We start from the raw sequence: 25,462 nt of genomic DNA, 5'->3' as shown, positions 1-25,462 counted from the left end.
TATCATTGCACGGCTCCTACTTATTAAAACTGCCTATTTAATTATCCATTTAAATTAAATTTATAATTTAAATTTGTGTTATAATTGCACAGCATAGTGTAGTGGATAAATGTGAAATTTTTGGAGCCAGACTGGCAGGTAATTCCATCTTTGGTACATACAAGCTATGTGGCATGGGGCATATTAAACTTTCTTATCTCAGTTTCCTTATCTGTAAAATGTAGATGATGGTAATAATAATGCGTTCACTTCACAGGTTGTTACAAAAGGATTAAATAAGTAAATATATGTAGCACTTGGAAAAGTTCCTGGCACACAGTAAGCACATAATAAACACTAGCCATTATTATTATTATTATTATTATTATTATTATTATTATTATTATCCAAGTTAGAGATTATGTCTTACAAATTCTGAGAGCACAGGGACCCTATTTTTTTTCTTTTTCCCCCAACAATGACATCCTCAGAATGATGCCTGCCACATACATAGCAGGTGCTGAACAAATGACAGAGGGGAGGAGGTTTTAGCTGCTAAATCTTTAAAATGCTGCTGAGTTTTAGATATTATAAATGTCCAATCAGTTTCTCCATAGACCTCAGGGTAACTATCAGAAAGAAAGGTGGTAAGAAACTAGCTTATCTAACTGGATTGAACAAGTATCCACGGGTTTCTGGTATTCAAAGAGCTACAAGATTTCCCACCAATTACCGAAATCTTATACCCTCTAAGTGGGCAAAAGCCAGAAGAATCGGCCAAAACCCATAAGCCATCAGGAAGTTCTGGATGAGGCCTGGATATAAATAAGTGTTTATGCTTCAAAGTGAAATATTAACAAAATGGAAAGTTAAAAAAGTAAGAATAAACGCAGTTTCAAAGAGAGAAAAGTGTTCTTACTGTATTTCTTTACTTACCCCACCATAAATTGCCAAAATTAATGTCTAGATAAATAACGCTATACTTTCTAAAACAAATCCTTGAATGTGATTGTCTCTCTCAGTTAAACACAACTATGAAAAAGTCAAGTGGGTTGACTTGATCACAACAGTCTGTTATCTGAGAGCGGGAATTATATCTCTACTTACCACTCACTAATCTCTCACAAGGGACAAGCACACTAACGGGCATGTAGTAGGTGACTAATCTGTTAATGTAGTGAACGACTGAAAAATAAACACTACCCCAGTTAATGAATCAGGTCTACATCGGAAACAGCTACTTAATAGTATTTTAAGATTCTGATATCCTTTAACAGGTCAATACTAACATATAATAAAATTTCTTAACAGGGAGATGGATTCTGTCATCCAGGTCCATACATTTCTACAGGGCAAGAACTTTTTATTCCTCTTCATAATCCCAAAAGAGACTAGCACAGAATTTTGTGTATAATGAAGTGCTTAAGTTTTTGTTGAGAGGATGAATAATCTCTTCAGGTAACATTTTATTCATGAATGCTAAGTAGTTTTATAGAATTACTCTAATCCAAGAAGGAAGAGCGAGTCTTGAACTGGCCTAGGAGGAAGAGGAGAATCAAAAACTTTTAGAAATCGAATATTCAGAAAATATGCTGGATACATGAGATGCTGCTTAGCACAAGGGCAAGTATTTTTATAAAATTACCTGTCCTTAAAAACTGTACTATATAGTGTGACATATCTAAACATTTTTTAGGAAACAGTTTATTCTAAACTAATGTACTAACTTTATACCTGTAAAAGGTTTATTGAAAGACTACATTCACATTAATGTACAATTTCATAATATACATTTAATATACATTTATAATATACAATACACAATTTTCTCCCTTTGCCTTCTATATATTCTTTATTTTATTTCCAAGAAGTATTCTTTTGTGAAATACTAGATAGTATTTTTTAAAAGCTAGTCTTTTGCAGATAGTTTGAGAAGCACTAATCTACATCCTCAGTACTAAAAATGTGGTCCTTAAAACTGACTTATTGGCAAATTCTGGGAGTTTGTTGAAATGCAGAAGCTCTGGCAGAGTTTTAGGCCTAGTGAATCCAGAATCTGCATCTTAACAAGATTTAAAGGAGATTTATAAACAAAATGAAGTTTGGCAAGAACTGGTTTATATTATCCTGTAAGTCACAGGACCCGGTACATTGTAAAACAGTATTAGCCCTATTATTTCTTTTTGTAGTACCACTAGCACTCACTAGCACTACATCAAATCCTAAAGAGCTCACATTGTAAAACCATAATTCCACTGTCGTGTTCATAAATCTGCCTATCACATACTATATACAACCAGTAAAATTAACAGTTAAAATGTTACTGTCCCCCTCCCAAGAAAATCTCACATTTTACATAATTTAAAGCTTTTATCTTCTACTACTATAAATCAACAGTATTATCACTGAGCATATAACTGCTCGTATATATTTTTATTTCCTGATATTTGTAAAATCAGTTAAAATAAATCAAACATAAGGTACAATATAATTTTATTAAAACCCATGCTTAAGAAGCCACAACTAATTGCAAGAAAAGAGAACATCAGCCAATGAGCAAAACCATGTTCTTACATTCAGAGGATAACATATTTTAAAGTAACTTTAAAATACCAGTCCCATATATTAAATGTTTATTTTATAACAACAGGCCGGAAAAAATAGGAGGAAAAAAGAATATACAATAATGCTTAACTTCTGTAAAATTTATAGAGCTGGGTGCAGTCGCTCACACCTGTAATCCTAATACTTTGGGAAGCCAAGGTGGGAGGATCACTTCAGCCCAGGTGTTCAAGACCAGGGCAACATAGCGAGACTCTGGTGCTACAAAATACAAGAAAACCAGCCAGATATGGTGGAATACACCTATAGTCCCAGCTACTTGGAAGGCTGTGATAGAAGAATCCCTTGAGCCCAGGAGTTGGGGGCTGCAGTGAGCCAGTATCACGCCACTGCATTCCAGCCTGGGAAGCAGAGCCAGAGCTCATCTCAAAAAAATTTTAAAAATTAAAAACAAATAAATAAAGTTTATAGAAAGAAGACTAGAAAATTAATTATAAAAAGTGTTAGTATTTTTTTCATTTGCCTATATTTTCCAAAAATTCCTAAAACAGTCGTTTATTTTTCTAAAAGATACATTATTTCTCAGATTTTCCTTTAACATGATTAAAATAACATATACCCATTGTAGAAAAGAGAGAATGTACAAAAATCGCAACAAGTAAGCAGGAAAAAAATATCTTTTTATCTCTACTGAAATGCAAACGTCAACAAGACACATTTTCTTTCAATTTTTAAATGTTTCTAAACTAGTCCAGACATATTAAAATGTACATAATAAAAAGTCATGTGCCCACAACTCAACAAATAGAACATTACCAGTATAGTTTAAACCCCTATGTAATTATAATTCCCATTAGAAGCAAACACTATCCTAAATTTGTTTTTTTATCATTTTCACACATTACTTAATACTTTCATTACATATTATTATCTAAATGATATACAGCACCACTTTTTATGTTTCTAAATAGTATCTCTTTTTCTTTATTCAGTTAACATCCAATATATAAGACTGATATATGCTGACAATGTGTAGCAATGGTATATACATGTCACTCCTATAGAATACTCTATAAACATACCACAATTTATCCAATTCCCTACTGACATTCAGCTTGCCTCCAATTTCTCCCTATTACAAATAAGGTTGTTATAAACATTTTAGGAATATGTCTCCTTGTACGAATTTATATGAAATTTTCTCTTGGGGTCAATTATCTAAATGTGAAATTACTGGTTTGCAAGGTATGCTTGTGTTCAAATTTACTAGATATTGCCAAACTGTTCTCTAGAATAGAAATATATTATCATTTAGGGGGAAAGTCTCATATCTCTTGCTGCATCATGAAAGCTCCAAACTTATGAAAGGTGGCTTCCAAAATCCCCTTGTAAGTTGTATGTAATTTGTGACACACTTCCCAAATGATAAAAAGCAAAGCAATCATGATTACATTTCCTTATCAGTTCACTTAACCGTTAGTGTAGCTATATTCTTATCTGAAATAGTTTGGCCTGGGTCCAAAGGCAGTCCTTTGCCATAAAAAATGTTCAAGACACATTTGTTAAATGAGTTAATCTTTGCTAGCCTCTTCGGTTCATCTTAAGTCTCTATAAATAAAGTTGCATACATTACTCCAGGCACCAATAGATTAAAATCTGCAAGATATACCATATATTTTTAGTTTGTCACTGGTATCCTATCTTGATAGCCAGTGTTGTGTGGACTGTTAAGAGTCATGGCAACAAGACTGGCTGCTGCTGACTTAGAATCTGACCCATGGCTGTAATAATACATAGTTCATGATTAAAATAGTACTGCATATCTTGGTAGGAACCACTAAGACAGTACTTTTGAATTCTGTTACTAGTCAGGGCAGTTGACCATGGGCCACTTATTTACACTCCCTCTTCCTGCCCCATGACTAAAGCCAATAATCTTTAAGGGTAAGTTCCAATTAAAAGTATAATAGTGAAACAATGTTTATTTAATAACTGGTTCACATATGTGCTAAATCCCTGGCCTAGATTCATTTCCTTGAAGGTGAAAGTAGATAAGCCACAGCTGATAGATCAGTGGTTCCTTCCAGGAATATATTACCGAATCTTCACTCATCCTCCCTAATTTGAGGTTTTGTGTAACAGTACTAACCATAATAGCATGGGCCGGGTGCAGTGGCTTTTGCCTATAATCTCAACACTTTGGGAGGCTGAGGCTGGTGGATCACCTGAGGTCAGGAGTTCGAGACCAGCCTGGCCAACATGGTGAAACCTTGTCTCTACTAAAAATACAAAAAACAAAAACAAAAAACAAACAAACAAACAAAAAACATTAGCCGGGTGTAGTGGCATGCGCCTGTAGTCCCAGCTACCTGGGAGGCTGAGGTAGGAGAATCGCTTGAACCCAGGAGGCGGAGGCTGTAGTGACCTGAGATCACGCCACTGCACTCCAACATGGGTGACAGAGTGAGGCTCCATCTAAAAAGTAATAACTATGACTATAATAAAAATAATAATAGCATGAGCATACATTTGGCGATACCATTTGCCAGAACTTTGGCTAAAGGCTTTATTCATTTAATCTTTACAACTCTATGAACTAGTTACTATTATTCCCATTCCACAGATGAGGCAAGAGGCACAGAAAATTTACACAGATCACCCAAAGTCTAACAGTAAATAGTAGGATGGGGATTTGAATCCAGGCTGTCTGTCCAGAGCCCACCATGCAATGCTGCCTTTCTAGTAATAACTGCTCCCCGACAGAACTATTGTGAATTGAATGGCTCAATGACAGGCTGAAGCCATACAAAATGAAGAATAAATCTGTTCAAACAGTAATTCATAAGAATAAAGGAATGAAAGTAGGAAAATGCAACAACAAAACCAAGCAAAACAAAATTTAACCACCCAGTTTGGCAAATGGTGCTCACAACAGTGGAGACAGTCATAAGAGCTTTAGTAAACTGTTTGGACTGGGGGACTCTCATGAAGCCACAAACAAAATGGGAAATGGAAAAACCTCCGCTGCTAAGTGAACATCTACTGCAGACATTTTTATCTACTGCAGAACTTTTCTCTTGCCCAAGGTGGGAATAGGTACAGTAGTCTTCTGGGATGCTAACATAATTCCCATGGAAAATGCATACAGAGGCCTCAAAAAACCTAGAGGCAAATTTCTACAGCATCAGAGCCAGTAGTTGAGTAACCTTATGTTAAAGTTTATGATAATGATTTGGCAATTATAGTTAAGAATTAATATTCATTATAATTAATTGGGAAAGGCTATGTAACTCCATTCTAATAAAAGGCATCCGAATGGCCTAGCTGTAATGCACTGACAATTGCAGAAAAGGAAATTATTCACAGAGATATCAAAATCTTTTGGGTCAGGGCCCTAAATCCAACATCAATTGAATGCTCAACAAGAGAAACAGCATGATAGGGGGCACTAGTCTTCCTTAGGGACTCTGTGATTCGTTCTGCAGTACTGAAGCTTCCCAGAAATACCAACTGAATGCAAAACGGCTTGTTAAGAGACAGACCTATTATCCCCTTCCTCAATTCCTAGATCTCTGAAATCAACAGTGATTATCTGGCTAAAGGACACAGGTGCCATGTGAATAATCCAACAAAGAACCGGCAATGAAGGAAGTCTTCATTTCTACTTAACATCAGAGGCAGACAGTACCCCTGCTTTCTGATGTACAGTATACAGTTTCTCTCGCAGAGTGCTCAGCAGCTGAAATGCTGGAACTCCCTTTGAAAAACAGAAAGGTTTCACTATCAAGTTATGAGAGGTAGGTGTAACTGTGAGTACATTAGATATACAAAACCTAACTTTTAGAGATAACCTTTAAATGATAAATTAGCTTCTTAAAACTAAAATATAATCCTGTCAGTAGAGACTTTTATTTTCAATGAGCAGCTTAGTGAAGTAACTAATCAGGTTTTTCTTGGAAGTGGAATACTTCCTCATTTTAAACTTCTGTAATTTTTCAATTTGAAAGAGCATCTAAATTATTTTTCAAGAAAGCTGCTGTTTTAATTTGAGAAAGCATTTTTAGAATGATCTTTAAGTCTCCTTAAACATCCCAAAATCACAGATTTAGAATCTGTGAGTCTTCCTATTAATATGTTAATACTTTATAGATTTATTTAAAGAAAATATCTCTTCAGGTTAGTCCTTATTGCTACAAAGAACAAAAGAATTAAATTCTAAATACACTACCCTCCCATTTCCATAGCACTTGTGTAACTAAAGACCATTTTACCTATTTCTGCATGGTTGTCAGTCTCCTTTCACTGAAAAAATCAGTAAGTAAAGGCATTTCCTTCTCTAACCACGTTAGAGAACAAGGCTGAGGAACAACCGCCAGGGGCTACTCATTCACCAGTTTGAGAAACATCTACTAGAATTGAATAAAATCACACAGCGGAGCGATTTTGTGGTTATTTGTGTGTCCAGATATACTGACTCGTATCTTACGTCAATTGATCTAATCAAACTATGTGAATTTATAAAAAATGAAAGCAGAAAAAGAACTACTGTTCCACTCCATCCCTACTCTACCAAAAAGCATGGTTTGTATCCTGGAGTGAGCATGAGATGTGGAAGTGCCAGCAATTCTCATGGATTTTTTAATGCTTCTCAGCGGAAGCAGCTCCTTCCATGGCCATGATTCTAGTGTGAAAAATAGTATTCTTCATATAACATGGTATGAAAACACAAGTCAGCATCTTCACCTAATACACAATCAAAGAAATAACTATCTGATCCATTACCAGAGAAAAACTCTATTCTGATGTGTGTATGTAAACTGTGAAGCACGTTTAAGTGGCATTACTTTATTGGAATAGTTTCAGCTAATACATGTAATTAAAAGTAAAATGCAGTTATTTCCTAAAAAATAAAATTACACTTCAATTCAGACATTTAGTCCAAACTGATACTGCTTTACTATATTTGCACCCAAAACAAACTTTTCACATACTTACAAAAATATAATGAGTTAATTACATTTGCACATAATATAAAATTTTCAGATACTTACAAATATAGAAGACCAGCATTACTTTGATAACAAAAGGTCACAGCATTACCTTTCTTTTCTTATACCCTTCCTAAGAAAATTAAAGCTAATCGTGACATAAACTGAGTTATCTATGTGATCAAATACGATGGGTTTCATCAGCAGCAATAACCGAAATGGATTTCTTGTCTGCTTTGAGTTCTAATATTTGTAATGCATACTATCAATCTATATCCTAAATGCCAGGTGTGCTTTTTGATACTTCATCTTCTCGTCTTACCTGCTCTCGATTTTTAGCCCCCATTTTCTCCTTCAACACTCATCTTATTTTTTTACCTATCTTTTCATGTCAATCTAGTTATTAATGAAATTAAAGAAATTAAAATATGCATATGGAAGTGTGATAATGCATATGTATATATGTGTAGTACTGCCTATAATACATTAGGCATTGTGCCAGATGATAGGATGCAAGAATAAATAAAAGCCTTTGCCTTCAAGGAGCTTACAGTCACAAGAAGTCACAAGAAAAGAGAGACATTATCTGAAAATATTTTAATAAACTGAATAACCTTTTCATGAGGTCTGGGCCTGAGATGCAGGTACCACATTATAGCTTCCAAGGTTTGATTAGTACCATTGGACTCCCTAGTAGTCTAGGGGACAGGATGATAATAAACAGTAAAAATTTAAATGAAGTACAAACCAGTCCGCCAAATTACAAGTTAAACTTGCTGGGTTTTGTATGAATAGTTTAGAAGATGCTAATACACCAGCACAGCTTCAAATGGGAGCACCAAAAGCAGAACAAATACTGTTAGGCAGGCAGAAGTCGCATTAAGATTTGCTAAAGAATACCCTAAAGCAAAATGAAACATATTGATAACTGGAAAATAAAGTGTCAATAAGCACCTCTGGTGTCATTTTGATCATCACAACTAAGTTTTACTGAGTACATACTACGTACCAGCAATGTGTTAAGAACATCCATGCATTGTGTCAGTTAATTTAACCTATATTAACCTATATATCGAATAATACTATATTTCCCCCATCTCATAGACGAGACAATAAATGTGTTATTTAAGTTTCTGGTACCTAGTTAACAATAGGTAACTAATAAAAAATTAAAAAGAAGAAAATATTATTCACAATCTTGTCAATAAATTTGAAGAAGTAATACTTCTCAACTAATTCTTTCAAGCCAGGATTAGCATAACAAATTCTTACAAAGAAAGTACATGCAAAAGTTTTTTTTTAAAAAAAAACTACAGATCCGCCAGGTGTGGTAGCTCACATCTGTGAACCTAGCACTTTGGGAAGCCAAGGCAGGCAGATCACTTCAGGTCAGGAGTTCGAGACCAGCCTGGCCAACAAGGTGAAACCCTGTCTCTACTAAAAAAAAAATATACAAATTAGGCAGGTGCAGTGGCGGCAACCTGTAATCCAAAAAATGCAATTAAAAATACTTATAACAGCATCAAAAATTATGAAACATTTAGTTAATAAATTAAACAGAAAATGTGCAAGACTTGTTCACTAAAAACTGTCTAAAAATACTAACAGAGATCATGTCACTGCACTCCAGCCTGGGCGCCAGAGCAAAGCCTTGCCAAAAAATAAAAAATAAAATATATATATATACACACACATACACACACACACACATATATATACACATATATATGGAAAGTAAAGACTTAAATATAGAGATATATCATATGCATGAATCAAAAGCCTCCACACTGTTAAGTTCCCCCTCCAACTGATCTACAGATTCAGTGCAATCCTAATCAAAATCCTACACAGCTTCGTAGAAACTGACATACTGGTTTTAAAGTTTTCAATATATATGCAAAGAACGTAGAATAGTTCAAACAATTCTGAAACAGAATAACAAGGTGGAAGACTTACATTACCTGATACCAAGATTTATTTTAAAGGTATAGAAATCAAGACAGTTATGGTATTGGTGTGAAGATAAAATCAATAAAACACAATACAGAGCCCAGATATTGATCCTCACATATATGGCCAACAGATTTTTAACAGAGATAACAAGTTAACTCAATGGGAGGGAAGAAAAATCTTTTCAACAAATGGTGGTGGCAAACTGGACAGCCTTATGAAAAAAAAATTAACGTTGACCTGACTTGACATCTTATACAGAAACAAACTCACAATGGATCACAGATCTAAGTTAAGAGCTAAATGTTTACACTGCCTAACTTACTATTTCTTGAGACTGCTACTAGCAGTCAAACTACATTTCTTAAGTAATATCGAGGGAATTCTATGATGGAAAAAAATGTGGGAAAAAGTTTATTCTATTCCTTTCTTTTCGTTTTTGTTTTTTTTTTTTTTTTTGAGACAGAGCCAGGCTGGAGTGCACTGGCGTGATCTCGGCTCACTGCAAGCTTCGCCTCCTGGGTTCACGCTATTCTCCTGCCTCAGCCTCCCCAGTAGCTGGGACTACAGGCGCCTGCCACCATGCCCAGCAAATTTTTTGTATTTTTAGTAGAGACGGGGATTCATCATGTTAGCCAGGATGGTCTCGATCTCCTGACCTTGTGATCCCGCCTCAGTCTCCCAAAGTGCTGGGATTACAGGCGTGAGCCACTGTGCCCGGCCTATTCTATTCCTTTCTTAAAGATTTATCATTTACTACAACCTATTAAAAACTAAGAAATCTAATAATAAAAAAAGTCTATTTAATTTTAACTAACACATAAATGTTTTGGATCACGAAGCTCTGTATTTGTACACTGCTTGTTAATATCCTATTAAGGACAGTTTGAGAAACTATGATCTTATTCAAAATTTTTATTTTATACATTAGAAATCTGATGCCCATCCGAACGCAGTGGCTCATGCCTATAATCTCAGCACTTTGGGAGGCCAAGGCAGGAGGATCACTTGAGCTCAGGAATTTGGTAACAGCCTGGGCAACATAAGTGAGACCCTGTCTCTACAAAAAATTAGCCAGACATGGTGGCACAGGCCTGTAGTCCCAGCTACTTGGGAGACAGGGGCAGAGGATCATCTGAACCCAGGGGGTCAATGCTGCAATAGGCCACGATCGTGTCACTGTACTCTAGCCTGGGCAACAGAGCAAGACCCTGTCTCAAATAAAAAAGAAAGAAAGAAAGAAAGAAAGAAACCTCACGTCATGTCCAGAAAAAATGACCCATTTGACCAAGTTCATTTGTCTAATGAGAGAACTCAGGCTTAAATTCTCTGTTCCTTGTATCACAAAACAGATTATCATTTTTACTTGGTATACAATATGTCCTGGAGGTTTCATAAACAAATATTCCTTCTATTTCTGGACTTTTACTCTCCCCTAGGCCATCCTTATCATAGCTTTTATCATTCTACAGTACAATAATCTCTGTTTTTCCCATAAGAATGAGGACTCCCTTTATGAAATATAAACTGATGATTTTTGTTTTCCACAACTAATTTCAGTGACAAGGAAATAGTGGAAGCTCAGTAAAAGCTTCATGAATGAAAGGAGCTGGGAAAAAAAAGATTTCCATGTTAACAACATAAAGATGTGCATACAGAATTCCAAGAGACTACAAAACTCGAAGTAGGGAAGAAAGATACTGAGGAAAAACGATCTAAGGAAGTAAGGCAAAATTAGTGGAAAATAAAGAGTAATACACACACAGCAAAAACTCAGAAAAGTCAACTCAATAAGATGCAACAGTATTACCAACATCGAGAAGATATTTGGTTCAGGACAGCTGGCACTTGATTATTTAATCACAAAATAATTTCCAGTCCTAACCACCAGAATATACTCTGCTCCGTGCACAAAGCAACAAACTGATTATGATGTAAAATGACATTTAAATAATTATTTCATTTTATAAGAAGAAGGTTAAAGCATCAGTTCAATATGCTGAAGGGAAACATTTCAAGCTTGTTCTCAGAATAAAAGTGTTTAAGTATATGACAACAAAAATACATGACACAAAAATCTAACCATTATTGATGACACCAATCCTTTGGCCTATATAAGCTAATTTAGGTCTCTTAAATGCCTTGTGAGATGCATATCCTTTTAAACAGATTTGAGGAACTGAAATCTCTTCCTTTCCTAGAATGTATTAATCTGCAATCTGTTATAAGAATATAGATTTGTATAAATTTACATTCATAAGAATGTGGGTTGCCCTATTTCTTTTTCCCAATAATCTCCAAATCCCAAGACCTGCAATACAGTGAACTTTCCAAAAGTTCAACTGTGGTGGTACACCTCTGTAATCCCAACTACTCAGGAGGCTAAGGTGGGAGAGGCACTTGAGCCTGGGAGGTCAAGGCTGCAGTAAGCCATGACTGTGCCACTGCATTTCCAGCCTGGGCGACAGAGCAAGACCCTGTCTCAAACAAACAAAGAAACAAACAAACAAACTTCTTGTTGGGCATTTAAAAACCCTAATAGTCCATCATCTTTTCAGGATATACTCCAGGAATTCAAAACAGCTACCTCTCCAGTGACCATCCAAGATTTGAAAAATTCCTAACATCTTTTTTTTTTTTTAAATCAAAATGGGCATGAAATTTCTCATGGGAATGTAAAAAGAAGAACAATGTGTAGATTTCTATATGAGCTAAATACTGTATAAAACTTCCTCTATTAATTCTTGCACACTTCCTATGAGAAAAAGCTCTTTGGAGATGAGAAATCTGAGGCTCAGGAACTAACTCTCTTGTCCAAGGTCAAATAGAGTGGTGAAAACTAGAAGCAAACCTGTCTGATTTATCCTATGGCTCATTTATTTTAATATATAAAATATGAATTACTGCTTTTATAAGAAGTAAGATGGCAGTACCGTTATCTTAAAACTTCTAAGGCCGGGCGTGGTGGCTCATGCCTGTAATCCCAGCACTTTGGGAGGACGAGACAGGCAGATCATGAGGTCAGGAGATCAAGACCATCCTGGCTAACACGGTAAAACCCTGTCTCTACTAAAAATACAAAAAAAATTAGCCAGGAGTGGTGGCGGGCGCCTGTAGTCCCAGCTACTTGGGAGGCTGAGGCAGGAGAATGGCGTGAAACCAGGAGGCAGAGCTTGCAGTGAGCCAAGATTGCGCCACTGTACTCCAGCCTGGGCGACACAGCGAGACTCCGTTTCAAAAAACAAACAAACAAACAAAAAAACTTCTAGTGACTCTGTCCTTCAAGTCCTGCACAAGTAGAAATAACTGTTCTGGGGGTCTCTTTTATAATTTGGCAAATGAAACACAGTAAAAAGGGACAGTAATTTAGAGACAGCCTGGATAAAGTCCTAAGCATTTAATATCTGATAAGTTATCTACCTTTTCTGAGCTTCAATTCTGTCACCTCTAAAATGGAGAGGATTTTAAAAATGGCTTCTTGGTGAGCTCGTGTGAAGATCAAAGCAGGTAACATGAAAGTGTGTAAACTAAATTGTGACAAGTGCTGGTTATGATTTCATTGTTATTAATTAAAAAACCCAAGTGGGTACAAAAAAGTGTTCAACCTACTTTTTATTCCCACAAATAAGCAATCTCTAAACTTAGGCAAAAAATATTAAACAGGCTGTCAAGAAAGACCTCAACAATTACAAAAAGGGACATAAAGATTCAAAGATTAATATGCTTTGATTTTTACTTGTTAACTTTAAAATCTGAACAGTTAGAAGATTAAAAAAGAAAACTATAAAGATTAGATCAGTCCTGATCAAGATGTTATTTCATGGGCCTAGAAAGTTAATCACAGTAAGGTGAGAAATTGACATGAAGGTTATTTCCAGAAAGATCTACAGCAAAGCCTCTCAGTAAGTGTTGTCCCCAGGAAGAAAGGCTAGTCTGAAAAAAACAGAAGCTTTAATTGTCTTAAGATGGAAACATGGGCAATCTGATCAGTATGTGCTTTCTTTCACTTTAAATATCTGCTAGCAAGAGATTTAAAGGTGCTTACATCATCACAACCCAATTTTTTCTTATCCAAAAACATTTAGGTTATAATTTATGGGCAGGTGCTGTTTCAAACAGAACTAAGAGTAAAAACATTTTACTCTTCTGGCTTTATTTAAACCTAACTTTAAAACACACCCTTTTTCTTACTCATAGTTTTCTTCACATTCAGAACATTCAGAAGGAGCAGTTACATAACAAAACAGAGATTAATGGGAACACAGATGCAATATATAGAAAACACTTACTTTAATTCTCTGACCCTTCTGTCTTGCTTTGCTATTTAACTGCTTCATCTCGTGTATTGTACCTGAGATCAAGAGGCATAAAATACTATTTCAAAATTTGTGTGTCCTTTCTAATTACTGTATTTGAACTCCTAGTAGCTATAAAATGTATACGTTTTTCTCCTTCAAAAATAAAAACAATAGCAAACACACAATTTTGAGAAAATATCTACACTAGAGAAGAAAAAGTAACACTAATCTTTATTACCCATCAATGCTGACAAATGGGACAACTGAGTAAAAGCTATTTTATATTTCTTTATTCACACAACTCGATTTTCCCATGTATTAAGGAAAACTATTTATCAAAATCAAACAATCTGTTTTAATACAACCATAGCTAACTTCACAAAGCCTAAATAAAACACATGAAGTTTAATTCAGGAGTTATCATTTTGTGGGTGAAGTGAGTCTACATGATTTTATATCTTTCCCAGTCACTTAGTTGTACCAGTTTTGTGTCTTCCCCTTTGTGAAATTTCTTATATAACTTTGCAATCTGATTTCTATCCTCCCGATCCAAGTCTTATTTCATTATCAGTGGGTCCATGTACCATCTTTTCAGATCATCCTATTTTTTGTCACTCTTTCACCTTGGATCCATTCTTCATACCACAGTAAGTTAATATTTATAAAACATTTTGTGTATAAAATCTATTTTTAATTGGCTCCCAAAGAATAGATAACATTTTTTCTACAGAAATGGTAACCTGCCTCATCTCGTACTATTTTCCCACAAAGTAAGCTGATTTATTATCTACCGAATTTTGTAATGAGACCACTGTACTGTTTCCATCATTCCACATTTCCAGACTTTCTTCCAGCCCTGTTCAAATGCTATCTGTCCTGTAACAGTCTACTCAAACACTCCCTCCTCTATTAAGTCTTTCCTGACCATCCAAAGGAATCTCCCTCCTCTGGAATCTCACAGTAGCCAAGAAAATTATTTTGGTAATTAACTATTTGCTGCCTAATTACAGCGTCTCCACTGCTGTCTTAAAAGAGTTAAGAAGTTTTTTGGGCTGTGTTTGTTTTTTGTTTTGAGATCGGGTTTCACTCTGCCACCCAAGCTAGAGTGTAGTAAGGCTCACTCTAACCTCCGCCTCCCGGGCTCTAGAGATTCTCCTGCCTGAGCCTCCCGAGTAACTGGGACTACAGCCAACACCACCACACCCGGCTAAATTTTTAAGAGACGGGGTTTTGCCATGTTGCAGAGGCTGGTGTTGAACTCCTGGACTCAAGCGATCCACTTGCCTCAGCTTCCCAAAGTGCTGGGATTACAGGTGTGAACCAGCAACTTTTTTTTTTTCTTCACTACAGCCTTATCCCCTGGGTTCAAGCAATCCTCCCACTTCAGCCTCCTGAGTAGCTCGGACCACAGGTGCACACCACCAGACCTGGATATTTTTTTTTTCTATTTTTTGTAGAGAGGGGGTCTCATTTTCTTGCCCAGGCTGGTCTCAAACTCTTGGGCTCAAGCAATCCTCCCATTTTAGCCTCCCAACGTACTGGGTTTACAGGCGTGAGCCACCACGCCCAGCCTAAAAAGTAACTCTTTAGGCAAATATGACTTACACGTCTAAGCATATTTCCTGAACTATAAGATACACATTTATTCACCTTTAACATTTAAGAAACTGAATGCATTTACAAATCTCAGCATCTTAAAATTGGGGGATCAGGGTAAGTCCAACCTCCCTAAAAGCAGGCCAACTATACTGTTCTTATGCCACTGGACTCTGCTGGAGGAAGGAAACTACAGGTTGCCTCTGCCCATAGATACACTCTTAAGGCATCTGCTGCCAAATGTAAATGAACTACCCACCAGTTCCTTCTACACCTCCAGCCAGTATGACCCTGCTGAGGTCAGAATGACCTGTGTTTTTTGTATAGATAGCACATTAGAAAAACCAAGGTTCTATTATCCTATTTCTAAATCACTACCTACAAACTATAGAGAGGTTCTTAGCCAAACTCTTCCACATTAACGAAAAAATACTGAACTCCTGTTAAGAATGGAGAGAGCGCTAAACAAAATTAAAGTTCCCTTTAGCCATATCTGGCAGGAATGGTCCAGGATTTGCAAGAAAAATGACATTAATCTCATCCAGATAATCTTATAGGCTGATTTTACTTTCCATAGAATCTGAAAGCTTATGTTTACTTTCATTGAGTTTTTATTTATTTTTGTTTCCCTTATCCCAAGTCCCCAATCTATGGCTTTGTCTATGAACTTTAGAAGACTGGAGAAATACTTAAATCCTTGTACCCACATATTTTCATTTTCAACCTAGTTGGGTCTATGGTCCGTTTGTGTTTTTAACAATTGGTCTGTGAAAAAACCACTGCTGATGCTTTTTAAATGAACTGAATCTTCATATCCCTTTATTGCTATAGGTATCAGAAATCATAGCATGTATTGAAACAAAAAGCCTCAGAACATACCTATTACTACCCCTTAATAAAAAAAAAATCCCAGATATCATCTTGTGCTGAATTATATACAGCAGCTAAATCAAGTATTTTAAAGCTAAATCATCACCACACAACTGGTTTTCCCCTTTCCACTGACAGGTATAAGCCCCAAACTTTAGTGAGGAAGTTATTATTAGTACCCACCCCCTTTTAGTCAATGAAAAAAGAAAAAAAGATTACGGTAAAAACAAATAACTTGCTCAGAGTCACAGAGCAATGAGGGAGAAGTGCCAGAAATAGAACCCAAGACAGCTTGATTTTAATGCTCAAGCTCTTAAATTCTATGCTATTCTACCCAATACACTATACTTGCTAAACTGTTCTATCATATCATGTCCCATGTCCTCTTTTATCAGCTGCAGACCCTCTTCTATTTTCACCTTTCTCCTCTCTCTTTTCCCATTCCTTCAGTATATGGCAGAAAACGTAAAGTTCTTTGAGTTGGGAAGTACTAAAGTCAAGGGGTTAAAAAGCACTAGCATAAGATTCAGAATATCTGAGTTCTGTCATGCCAGAGGCCGTCATTAACTAGTCACATAGCCTAGCCAAATCTCTACATACAGCACAAATCTACACCTGGTCAAATCTCAAACATGTCGTTTCAGTTTCCTCATGTATGAAATAAAGAGACAGAACATATATAACCAATGCATCTTTCAGTTTTGAAAATTCTATGATACTGTAAAACACAGAGGGAAGAAAGAGCAAAAAGATAAATGACTGCTTCCATTCTGCAAGCCATAATACAGACAGAAGAGAAAACCATGGTGGACATTTAGCAATTTATTTTTTTAAAAAGCACTCAAACTCTACTCAACTTAATATTGCTTCTTTTTTAAAAAAACAACTACCATAATAGATTACATATAAACTGAAAAATGTTCATGATTAAAATGCCAACTCTTGATCACTGATGATGCCTATAAATGTAATTCCTATCAGTGGTTTCCTATCAGTGAACTCAATTCTATCTTTTAAACTAAGGAATGACCAACTCTATATCTTAGAAAAGAGTATCAGTATACTCCTCTCTCCTACTCCTACCCCAGGATGCAAACCTCAATGGTACTTTAATACTCTACTCCAGAGCTTGGCGTAGGTTGGCTAACACAGTTAAAAAGGCAGAGAAACCAAGATGACCTGGCCTCGACATTTCCACAAACTCATATAACTCGACATTCTAGAAACAGAATTTGTACATCAAGAAATATAACCATGAAAATGTACTTCAAATTATTATAAATGATAATATAATAGCAGTTCTCACTTATTATATCAATAAATGAAATACTTCATACCTATTATTACATTTCATCTTCACCAAAACCCTACAAAATACGTGTAAAATTATCATAATTTTAGAGACCAGAAAACTAAGACACATAGAAGTAACTTTCCCATGGTCACACAGTACAAGTTTCCAAATCACTTATTATTACCATTAATACCACCACCACCTACTTCAAGCTTCATCTTAAATCAACTTTGATTCTTTCCTTCCTCAACCTCCCAGCCTAGTTAATCTAGTAAATCTGATGATTGCTCCCGAATTTGATTATATTCAGCAAACATGTATAGAGCACTCATTATGTATAAGGTGTTATACTAGAGAGACTGATAACTTCTATATCCAAGTTTGGCAGGAAGAGAGTGTTGCTTTCCCAAGAAAGAAATGAACAGTTGAAGAGGGGAAATTGATTTTATTTATGTCCTTCATACATTTAAAATAAATAAAAGTAGTTAAATTAAGCATGACTGAGTCGGCAAATAATTCTGATTTATTACACTTAGAATACAGCATATTTGCAAATGTATCCATGTGTTTAAATTTGTGTAATTGTTAAATATAGATCTAGTGGATGAATTTTGAGATACACAGGTTTAAAGCCAACACTTATATAGCACTCACCACATATCAGACATTGATCTATGCAATTTCCATATATTGCCTCATTTAATCCTCAACAACTTCATGAAACAGATATCATTATCCCCATTTCACAGATGAGTAAACCGAAGTACACTAGATTTAAATAACTTGTCCAGAATCAAACAGGTAGTAAGTGGCAGAGTTATGATTTATACCCAAGCAGTATGATTTCACAGTCTGCGCTCTTAACCACAGCCTTCTGAAGAGAAAAAAAAAAAATCTGAAACTAGAGTAAGTCATTAACACCTTAGTGAACAAGAACAACCACAATATTCTCTGGCCTTTATGCCTGGCACATCAACATTTCTATGCAATAAAGAATAAAAAGCAAGGGAGAGAGGGAACAAACTCATTAACTAGATCTCTTGCCCATGTCTAAACTACCTGAGATTTTAATCACTCCTTTCAGTCTCAGGTGCTTTACCTTTATCACCACATTCACAAATTTCTAAAACTGGAAGTGCTATTCACAACATGATTCCATCTATATGTTCATGTGTGTGTCTATGCTCTCTGCACAGGTAGGCAGCAGATGAAGAGTGCAGAAACCAGGACTCTAACAAAAGTAGAGAGGAAGGAACAAATGTTTGTTCCTTCCCTCTGGGTGTCTCAAACATGCTGAGACATGCTTAGGAAATGTGAAATCCACATTGCCTAAGAATGCTGACCATGCCTACCATTTCTTCTATAACCACTCTTAGGTACAATGTCTATTTTTATGTCAACCTGGCGAAACCTCTTCACTGAATGGATTGCTGTAGGTACTTCTGATAACCAGAAACTTAATCACCTCTAAACTGCGAGGCTACTTTTCTGGTGGATTTGGTAAAAGCAAGGGCAGACACACAGACTGGAACCATGCTAGAGTGACTTTTCCTAATTCTGAAAGAATGGGTATAAGCCTAACACAGAGTTAAGAAGTTTGTGACCGCTTAATACCTAACTCAGGTGGAGCTCATTTATGCATCAAGGCTACTATAGTAGAATGGTATCTTACAATTAAAGTCAGGACCCTGTAAGGCAAATAGTGTACACAGCAAAAATTTCCCTTGAAAAGCTATTAAATAAAGAATAAGTTCAATCAATATGACTTTGTGTAACTACTCCCATACAGTAACATATAACATACAATATTAATAGGGTTCATCTGCCAAATACGGTTTCATATTATTGTAAAGAAAGTATTGTTTCTCCCTTATAGTTTGGCATGGGAATGGGAGAGGGATAGAATGGCAGCTCAGATAGTTCAATTCATGTTAAGTTTAAAGCAGGTATATTGTATCTCCAACAAATTACTCATTTTGCAGTTTCTAATACCCTTTTTTTGGCCTACTAAGCATTTTCAAATTTTATAAAAAGTATAATAAAAAATTTCTATTTAGTGATGTTACTGAAAATCAAATTATTTTTAAATAATGGAATCTGCTGATAGAAATGTAATATTTATATAATATGATAAAGTCTAAATAAATTTCATTTACTTGATTTCTACTGAAGTATCTGCAACTACATTAAGTTGACAAATTTTTAACTAACAAGTCAAAACTAGTCTTTAGCCAACATTAATATTTATTTTTGAATTTAAGAACCTCAATGTACTTAAATAAGAATTTAAGAAATTCAATATACTAAAATAGGAGAATGAAGTACTTTAGTTGAGATTCTTATTAACACAATTATACCCATTTATGCTTATGATTATGAAAAAAATGGTCAAGATGGTGAATACTGTTAAAAGATGAAACCCCAAAAGCTGATAATTTCCCTATAAAGTAGTACTGAGGGAGGCTTCAAAGACAACCATAAAGTTCTCCTTGGCAAGAAGAGTTGCCAAGGAGAAACTGGATCCAGATTTTTGTTTGAAAATGATACGAAAAACTTCTTAACTATCTCACCAAAACTTTTAGGTTTAGACGATGACTAGGATAGAAGGAGAAAAATTAGTGAAAGAGTGGATTTCAGTGGGAACAAAAATAAAGAAGGGTAGCATTAAATCTTCACTCTATCCGATCTCTCAATAGACAGGTAGAAATACATATGTGGTTCTATGGTTCTATGAAAACTAGCTTACTATATAATCAATTTAACTTTTCACTGTACATAATACATACTAAAAATAAATAAACTAAGTAAAATACAGCATTTCACATTTGACCTATAAATAGCAAAAAGAAAAGCAAGATTTGCTTTGGATTTCATGTCTGAAGGTAAACTTAATTTCAAGATCATAAATTACATAAGTGTTTGGATACATTAGTACTTTTTTTCTCCTAAAATCCTATGCAGCACTCAAGGGGGGTTGGGGGGGGCGGTGAAGAAAGCCTGAAAGAGAGAGAAATATAAGGCACCCAGGCACCATTTAATGCATTCTAAGAAATAATATGTTATTACAAAGTAACTCAAGCCTCTGAAAAAAATAATCCAATATTAATAAGCAGTACTGTGAGTTTCCCACTACATAAAACTCCTACCTTCAAAATCTAAACTAGATCCTACCTCACATATTCACAATATTACTCAAAGAATCAGAAACGTTTAAGAGTGGAAGGAAATTTGGATATCAACCAGTTTAAGTAGCCTCAAGACAAAAACAATGCGTCCAAGATGAAATGGCTACGACAAAAATAGTGTGTCCAAGATTAAATGGCTGGTTCACAATACAGTTGATAGTAAAATCCAAGTCCTGACATACTCAGCATAGGGCTCTTTACACTGCAATGTAGCATTCTCAGCCTCTGATTCTCAAAAGTGAAACACAAAAACCCACCTTTAACAGCCTCTTTATATATCTTTTTGGATTCCAAATGACTATCCCAGTTCTTTCCAAAGGATTTAAAATAAATTAAACATGGGCTACAGCCAAATACAACAGTAAAACCCCGTATTTTAAAAGGTATTTTAACTCAGCATTTTTCAATGCAAACTTGTGTAAACCATACTGAGACTATGCATTTCAGTCACTTACTCAGTTTTCCTCCCATTAAGGCAATTTGCTTCTAGGATTAACTACCCATAAATCTTATGCTTGTCTCTTTCTTCTCTTGGTTAATTCTGAGAGAAATGAGAAATTTATTCATTTAAAGTATGGCCTTTTGGAAAAATCTTTCTCTCTTTTTTTTTTTTTTTTTGAGATGGAGTCTCACTCTGTGGCCCAGGCTTGAGTCCAGTGGCATGATCTTGGCTCACTGCAACCTCTGCCTCCCAGGTTCAAGCGATTCTCCTGCCTCAGCCTCCCGAGTAGCTGGGACTACAGGTGCCCACCCCCACGCCTTGGCTAATTTTTGTATTTTTAGTAGAGATGGGGTTTCACCATGTTGGCTAGGCTGGCCTTGAACTTCTGACTTCTAGTGATCCACCTGCCTCAACCTCCCAAAGTGCTGGGATTACAGGCATGAGCCACCATGCCCAGCCTGGAAAAGTCTCTCTTAACCTCGTCAGTTTACTAGAGAAAGTCTGGGGGCAGAGTGCTTACTTTTATTCCAATTCTTTGATCTAATTTTCCACCTCCTGGTCTCATTTTATAAAGCTTTGGGGGTTTTTTGTTTTTGTTTTTTGCTGGAAAGGGCTCTAACCTTGTGACCTCAGTGTGTAGAAAGTTGACTTGGTCCTATTTTCTCTTAATTGTTAACTAAGAAATGTCATCTGTTATGTCTGTTTTGATATGCTTCCAGGAGGCAGGGCTGTTGAGTTCCTGATGCAAAGGGCTGATGACTGTTGAAGCAAGGATGAGGGGGAGAGGCTGGAAGTTAGTATGTTAAAAGCCAGTGCCATCTCTCAAAGCAAATAAACAACACACAAAGAAAAATGGCTAAATACATATGGAGAGCACTTATGCATTCTAAGCTCTTTAGTAGAGTACTGTAGGCAGTTCACGTGTACAAGTAACACCAAGAATATTTAACTGTAGGAAATTAAATTTCCAAAGTTTGATAGCTTATAAAAAGAACTAAATGTAACAAAAAGGTACTAGGTATTCTACTGTATTTCCATGAAAAGAAATTAATTTTCATTTCTCATAAGAAACAGCATATATGAAAGAAATTACGTAGTCTGCCAAATTACAGCTTTAATCAAGGGTTGATCAGCAAACTTACTCTAGATGAATCATAGGAAGGACTTGGTTGACCACTTGTTCCCCAAGATGTTGTACCTCCTCTTTCATCCATACCTAAAAAGAGAAGAAAATAAAAGATATATCTAAAAACACACTTTTGTGAATTTTTTTGGTACGGGACAGCAGAGTACAATTCAGCAAGTGGTATTTCCGCTTTCGTGGAAGAGCTAAGTATCAATCCTTGCTTCAGAAACCTGTAAAATATAAGTTACTGCAAAGTATCTTCATCATTCCTCCATCAATCCTCATGCAATACCCTATGTAAATTATAGTAATTCAGAATCAAAATATTTCTTTGCAGACTTTAGAATGGGGCATAGTCTCTCCATCCTGCCCCACGCCCTGCACTGCTACTTCTAGTAGATGAACCCCCAAACTTTGTCTGGTTTAGTACTGCCTAAATGAAAACATGAATAATTCATTTTTCATAGTTAAGCCCTAGAAAATGAAGCAAGACAAACAATCATTCAATTTAATAAAGTTGGTTTCTTTCTGATCAATGATCAGATATTCTTAACTGATGACATCAAACTAAATCTAACTATATCAACCATATCAAATCAACATTAGTTATATAAAATCAAAATGACATGAAAACTCACCCTTAGTAATTTTGTGGGTGACACTTCCATCTCTTCTAAAATTATACACAATTTGATTTCAAATAAGCAGTTCCACTCTTATGAAGGTGGCAAAAGAAAATTCACAGTGAGAAAGAATTAGGTGCCACAACCAACAAAACAATTCATTGTGCATCCTTAATGCATCTTCTGACACTTCGGCTCCATTATTTTCACCTCCGAATCAGTTCCCAGAAAAAGATGGAAGACTCAATCCAGCCATTTCTACCTCTTCTGTTTTGAAGACTCCAGTCTTTTTCATCCTTGACTGCTAGGAGGGTACACTTCTCTAACCCCTTCTGAGTTTCATTCTATGATGAAATTCATCAACACAGAAATAGTTGACTTCTTTCTTTCATTCTTTCATGAGAACAGCCTAGATACTACAATGATAACATTCTGCTAAGTTTAGAAATTATCTTTCTTTCAAGATATTCCTGGAAGTCCCTCTGTAATTTCCCTGTAATTTAGGTGAGAATGTGGTATGTAATAAATTAAATGCCACAAATTCTCCATTAATTTGCAGTGATTACTAAGGCTCTTTTATAGTGACACAATTGCCAAACTGAAAGGATGGGTAACAAAAAGCAGGGAAGGGGGAGGGGTCAGTTTCCAAAGTAGAATGTACTAATTACTAAGTTAGTTATTAGGACTCTATTATTTTTATGAATCTGTACTTCCTGTATCAAGTGACTAAAGTATACTTTAATAACTTTTTTAAAAAAGTTAATACAAAAGATGAGTATCTAGTATAGACAACATTCCAGGCACAATTTCAAGTGAACCAGAGGCTTTGAAAACACAGAGATTACGTGAACAGTGTTTTGTTCATTCCTGTGGAGCTAGTATTAAAGTTCCAAATTTAAGAGATATTCTATGAGTTTGGGGAATGTCATGTAAAAAACACTGTTACCGGCCGGGCACCGTGGCTCACGCCTGTAATCCTAGCACTTTGGGAGGCCGAGGCGGGCAGATCATAAGGTCAGGAGATCGAGACCATCCTGGCTAATACGGAGAAACCCCGTCTCTACTAAAAATACAAAAAATTAGCCAGGTGTGGTGGCGGGCGCCTGTAGTCCCAGCTACTCAGGAGGCTGAGGCAGGAGAATAGCTTGAACCTAGAAGGTGGAGGTTGCAGTGAGCAGAGATTGTGCCACTGCACTCCAGCCTGGGCGACAGAGCAAGACTCCATCTCAAAAAAAACAAAAAAAACCACTGTTACCATCTCTCCAGTATCATTAGACACCAGTGAGCTATCTTCCAAGCATTTTCTCTGCAACCAACACTGTAGAATAGCAGCAAGTATTCCTCTGAGACTCAATCCAAGAAAAAGATGACCGTTAACCTACAAAATCCACTAATATATGGAACTGCAAATAATTTTATGAAAAGTTGTATTTTAAAAAATCACTTTTATTGAACATATAATGGTAAGTGATTTCGATGAATCTTGTCCTGATGAAAATAATCAAACCATAACTTAGTCTTTTTATGACTTCATATTTTCTTATATCAAATGAGTAATAAATATGAGGCTTATGTGTATTTTAATTTTTATCTCATTTAGAGGCAGGGTTCATGTTCTGTCATCCAGGCTGCAGTACAACCACTGCAACCACAAAATCCTGGGCTCAAGTGATCCTCCTGCCTCAGCTTCCTCAGTGCTAGGACTATAGGAACATGCCACAATGCTCAGCTAATCATTAATTTTTTTTTTATTTTGTAGAGACAGAGTCTTACACTATGTTGCCTAGGTTGGTCTTGAACTCCTGGCCTCCAGCAATTCTCCCTCCTTGGCCTCCTAAAGTGCTGGGATCACAGGTGTGAACCACTATGCCCAGCTTTGCATGTATTTTAAATACATTTGTAAAAATAGAGAGAGAGGAAAGATGGGTGCCAGTTACACAGAACATCTCAAGCAAAATTTAAGAGACACACAAAATTATGTGAAACTACATATTCAATTTTCATCAAGTGACTCTACTTCTATAAAATAAAAAGCAAAGACTAATGAAATAAAATGGTAATTAATTAGGTGATGGCATCACCAGCTAAAGAGTAGTACATACCACTGATACTGGAAATGACAAGGGGCTCAAAGAATGCTATAGAATAACAAGAATCTGGCTAGGTTTTAAACTCAAGCTCTGTAGTTTTATTGTTAACATATCCAGACTCTGAGTAAAAGGTCGTGGCTGGCACTGACAAAGGCAAGAGTCATCTTTTAGCATCAATGACTCCTTTCTGCTAAAGACAATGGCTGTACAAACACAGAAATATGACGGGAATAATAAACTTTCCAAAGCTTCAGCCATAAGACCAAGGTAAGCAGAAAAAGGAAATTACACACAGAAGATAAAACTTAACACAGATATTATACAAATTGACCAGAATCTGAAAAAAATACTTATTGACAAGAAAATACACAGTTGCAATACAGTGATGAGAAGTAACATTTTTCCTGTTATTTCTGAATTATCATTCCCATATTATTTTCATCATTCCCATTTCTAGTA

General features: G+C 35.8%; 1 protein-coding gene across 16 annotated transcripts in view; it reads right to left on the bottom strand.

Annotated features, from left to right (window-relative positions):
- Positions 1 to 25,462, bottom strand: part of TCF12 (transcription factor 12) — a 368,210-nt gene that overhangs the window by 201,915 nt on the left and 140,833 nt on the right. For 12 of the 16 annotated variants that reach the window (XM_055364027.2, XM_055364030.2, XM_063699019.1 and 9 more), the window contains exon 4: positions 22,307 to 22,380. The exons of 2 other annotated variants lie outside the window; for them this stretch is intronic. In XM_055364027.2, coding sequence (XP_055220002.1) covers positions 22,307 to 22,380 — 74 coding nt within the window. Of the gene's footprint in view, positions 1 to 13,768; positions 13,831 to 22,306; positions 22,381 to 25,462 lie in introns of those variants that run through there. 2 more of the 16 variants (XM_055364031.1, XM_055364032.1) reach the window with 1 other exon arrangement.

This window comes from Gorilla gorilla, chromosome 16, assembly GCF_029281585.2.
Source record: "Gorilla gorilla gorilla isolate KB3781 chromosome 16, NHGRI_mGorGor1-v2.1_pri, whole genome shotgun sequence".
Lineage (NCBI taxonomy): Eukaryota > Metazoa > Chordata > Mammalia > Primates > Hominidae > Gorilla > Gorilla gorilla.
Note: the sequence above shows the minus strand (reverse complement) of the source record. Positions and strands in the feature narration are given on the sequence as shown.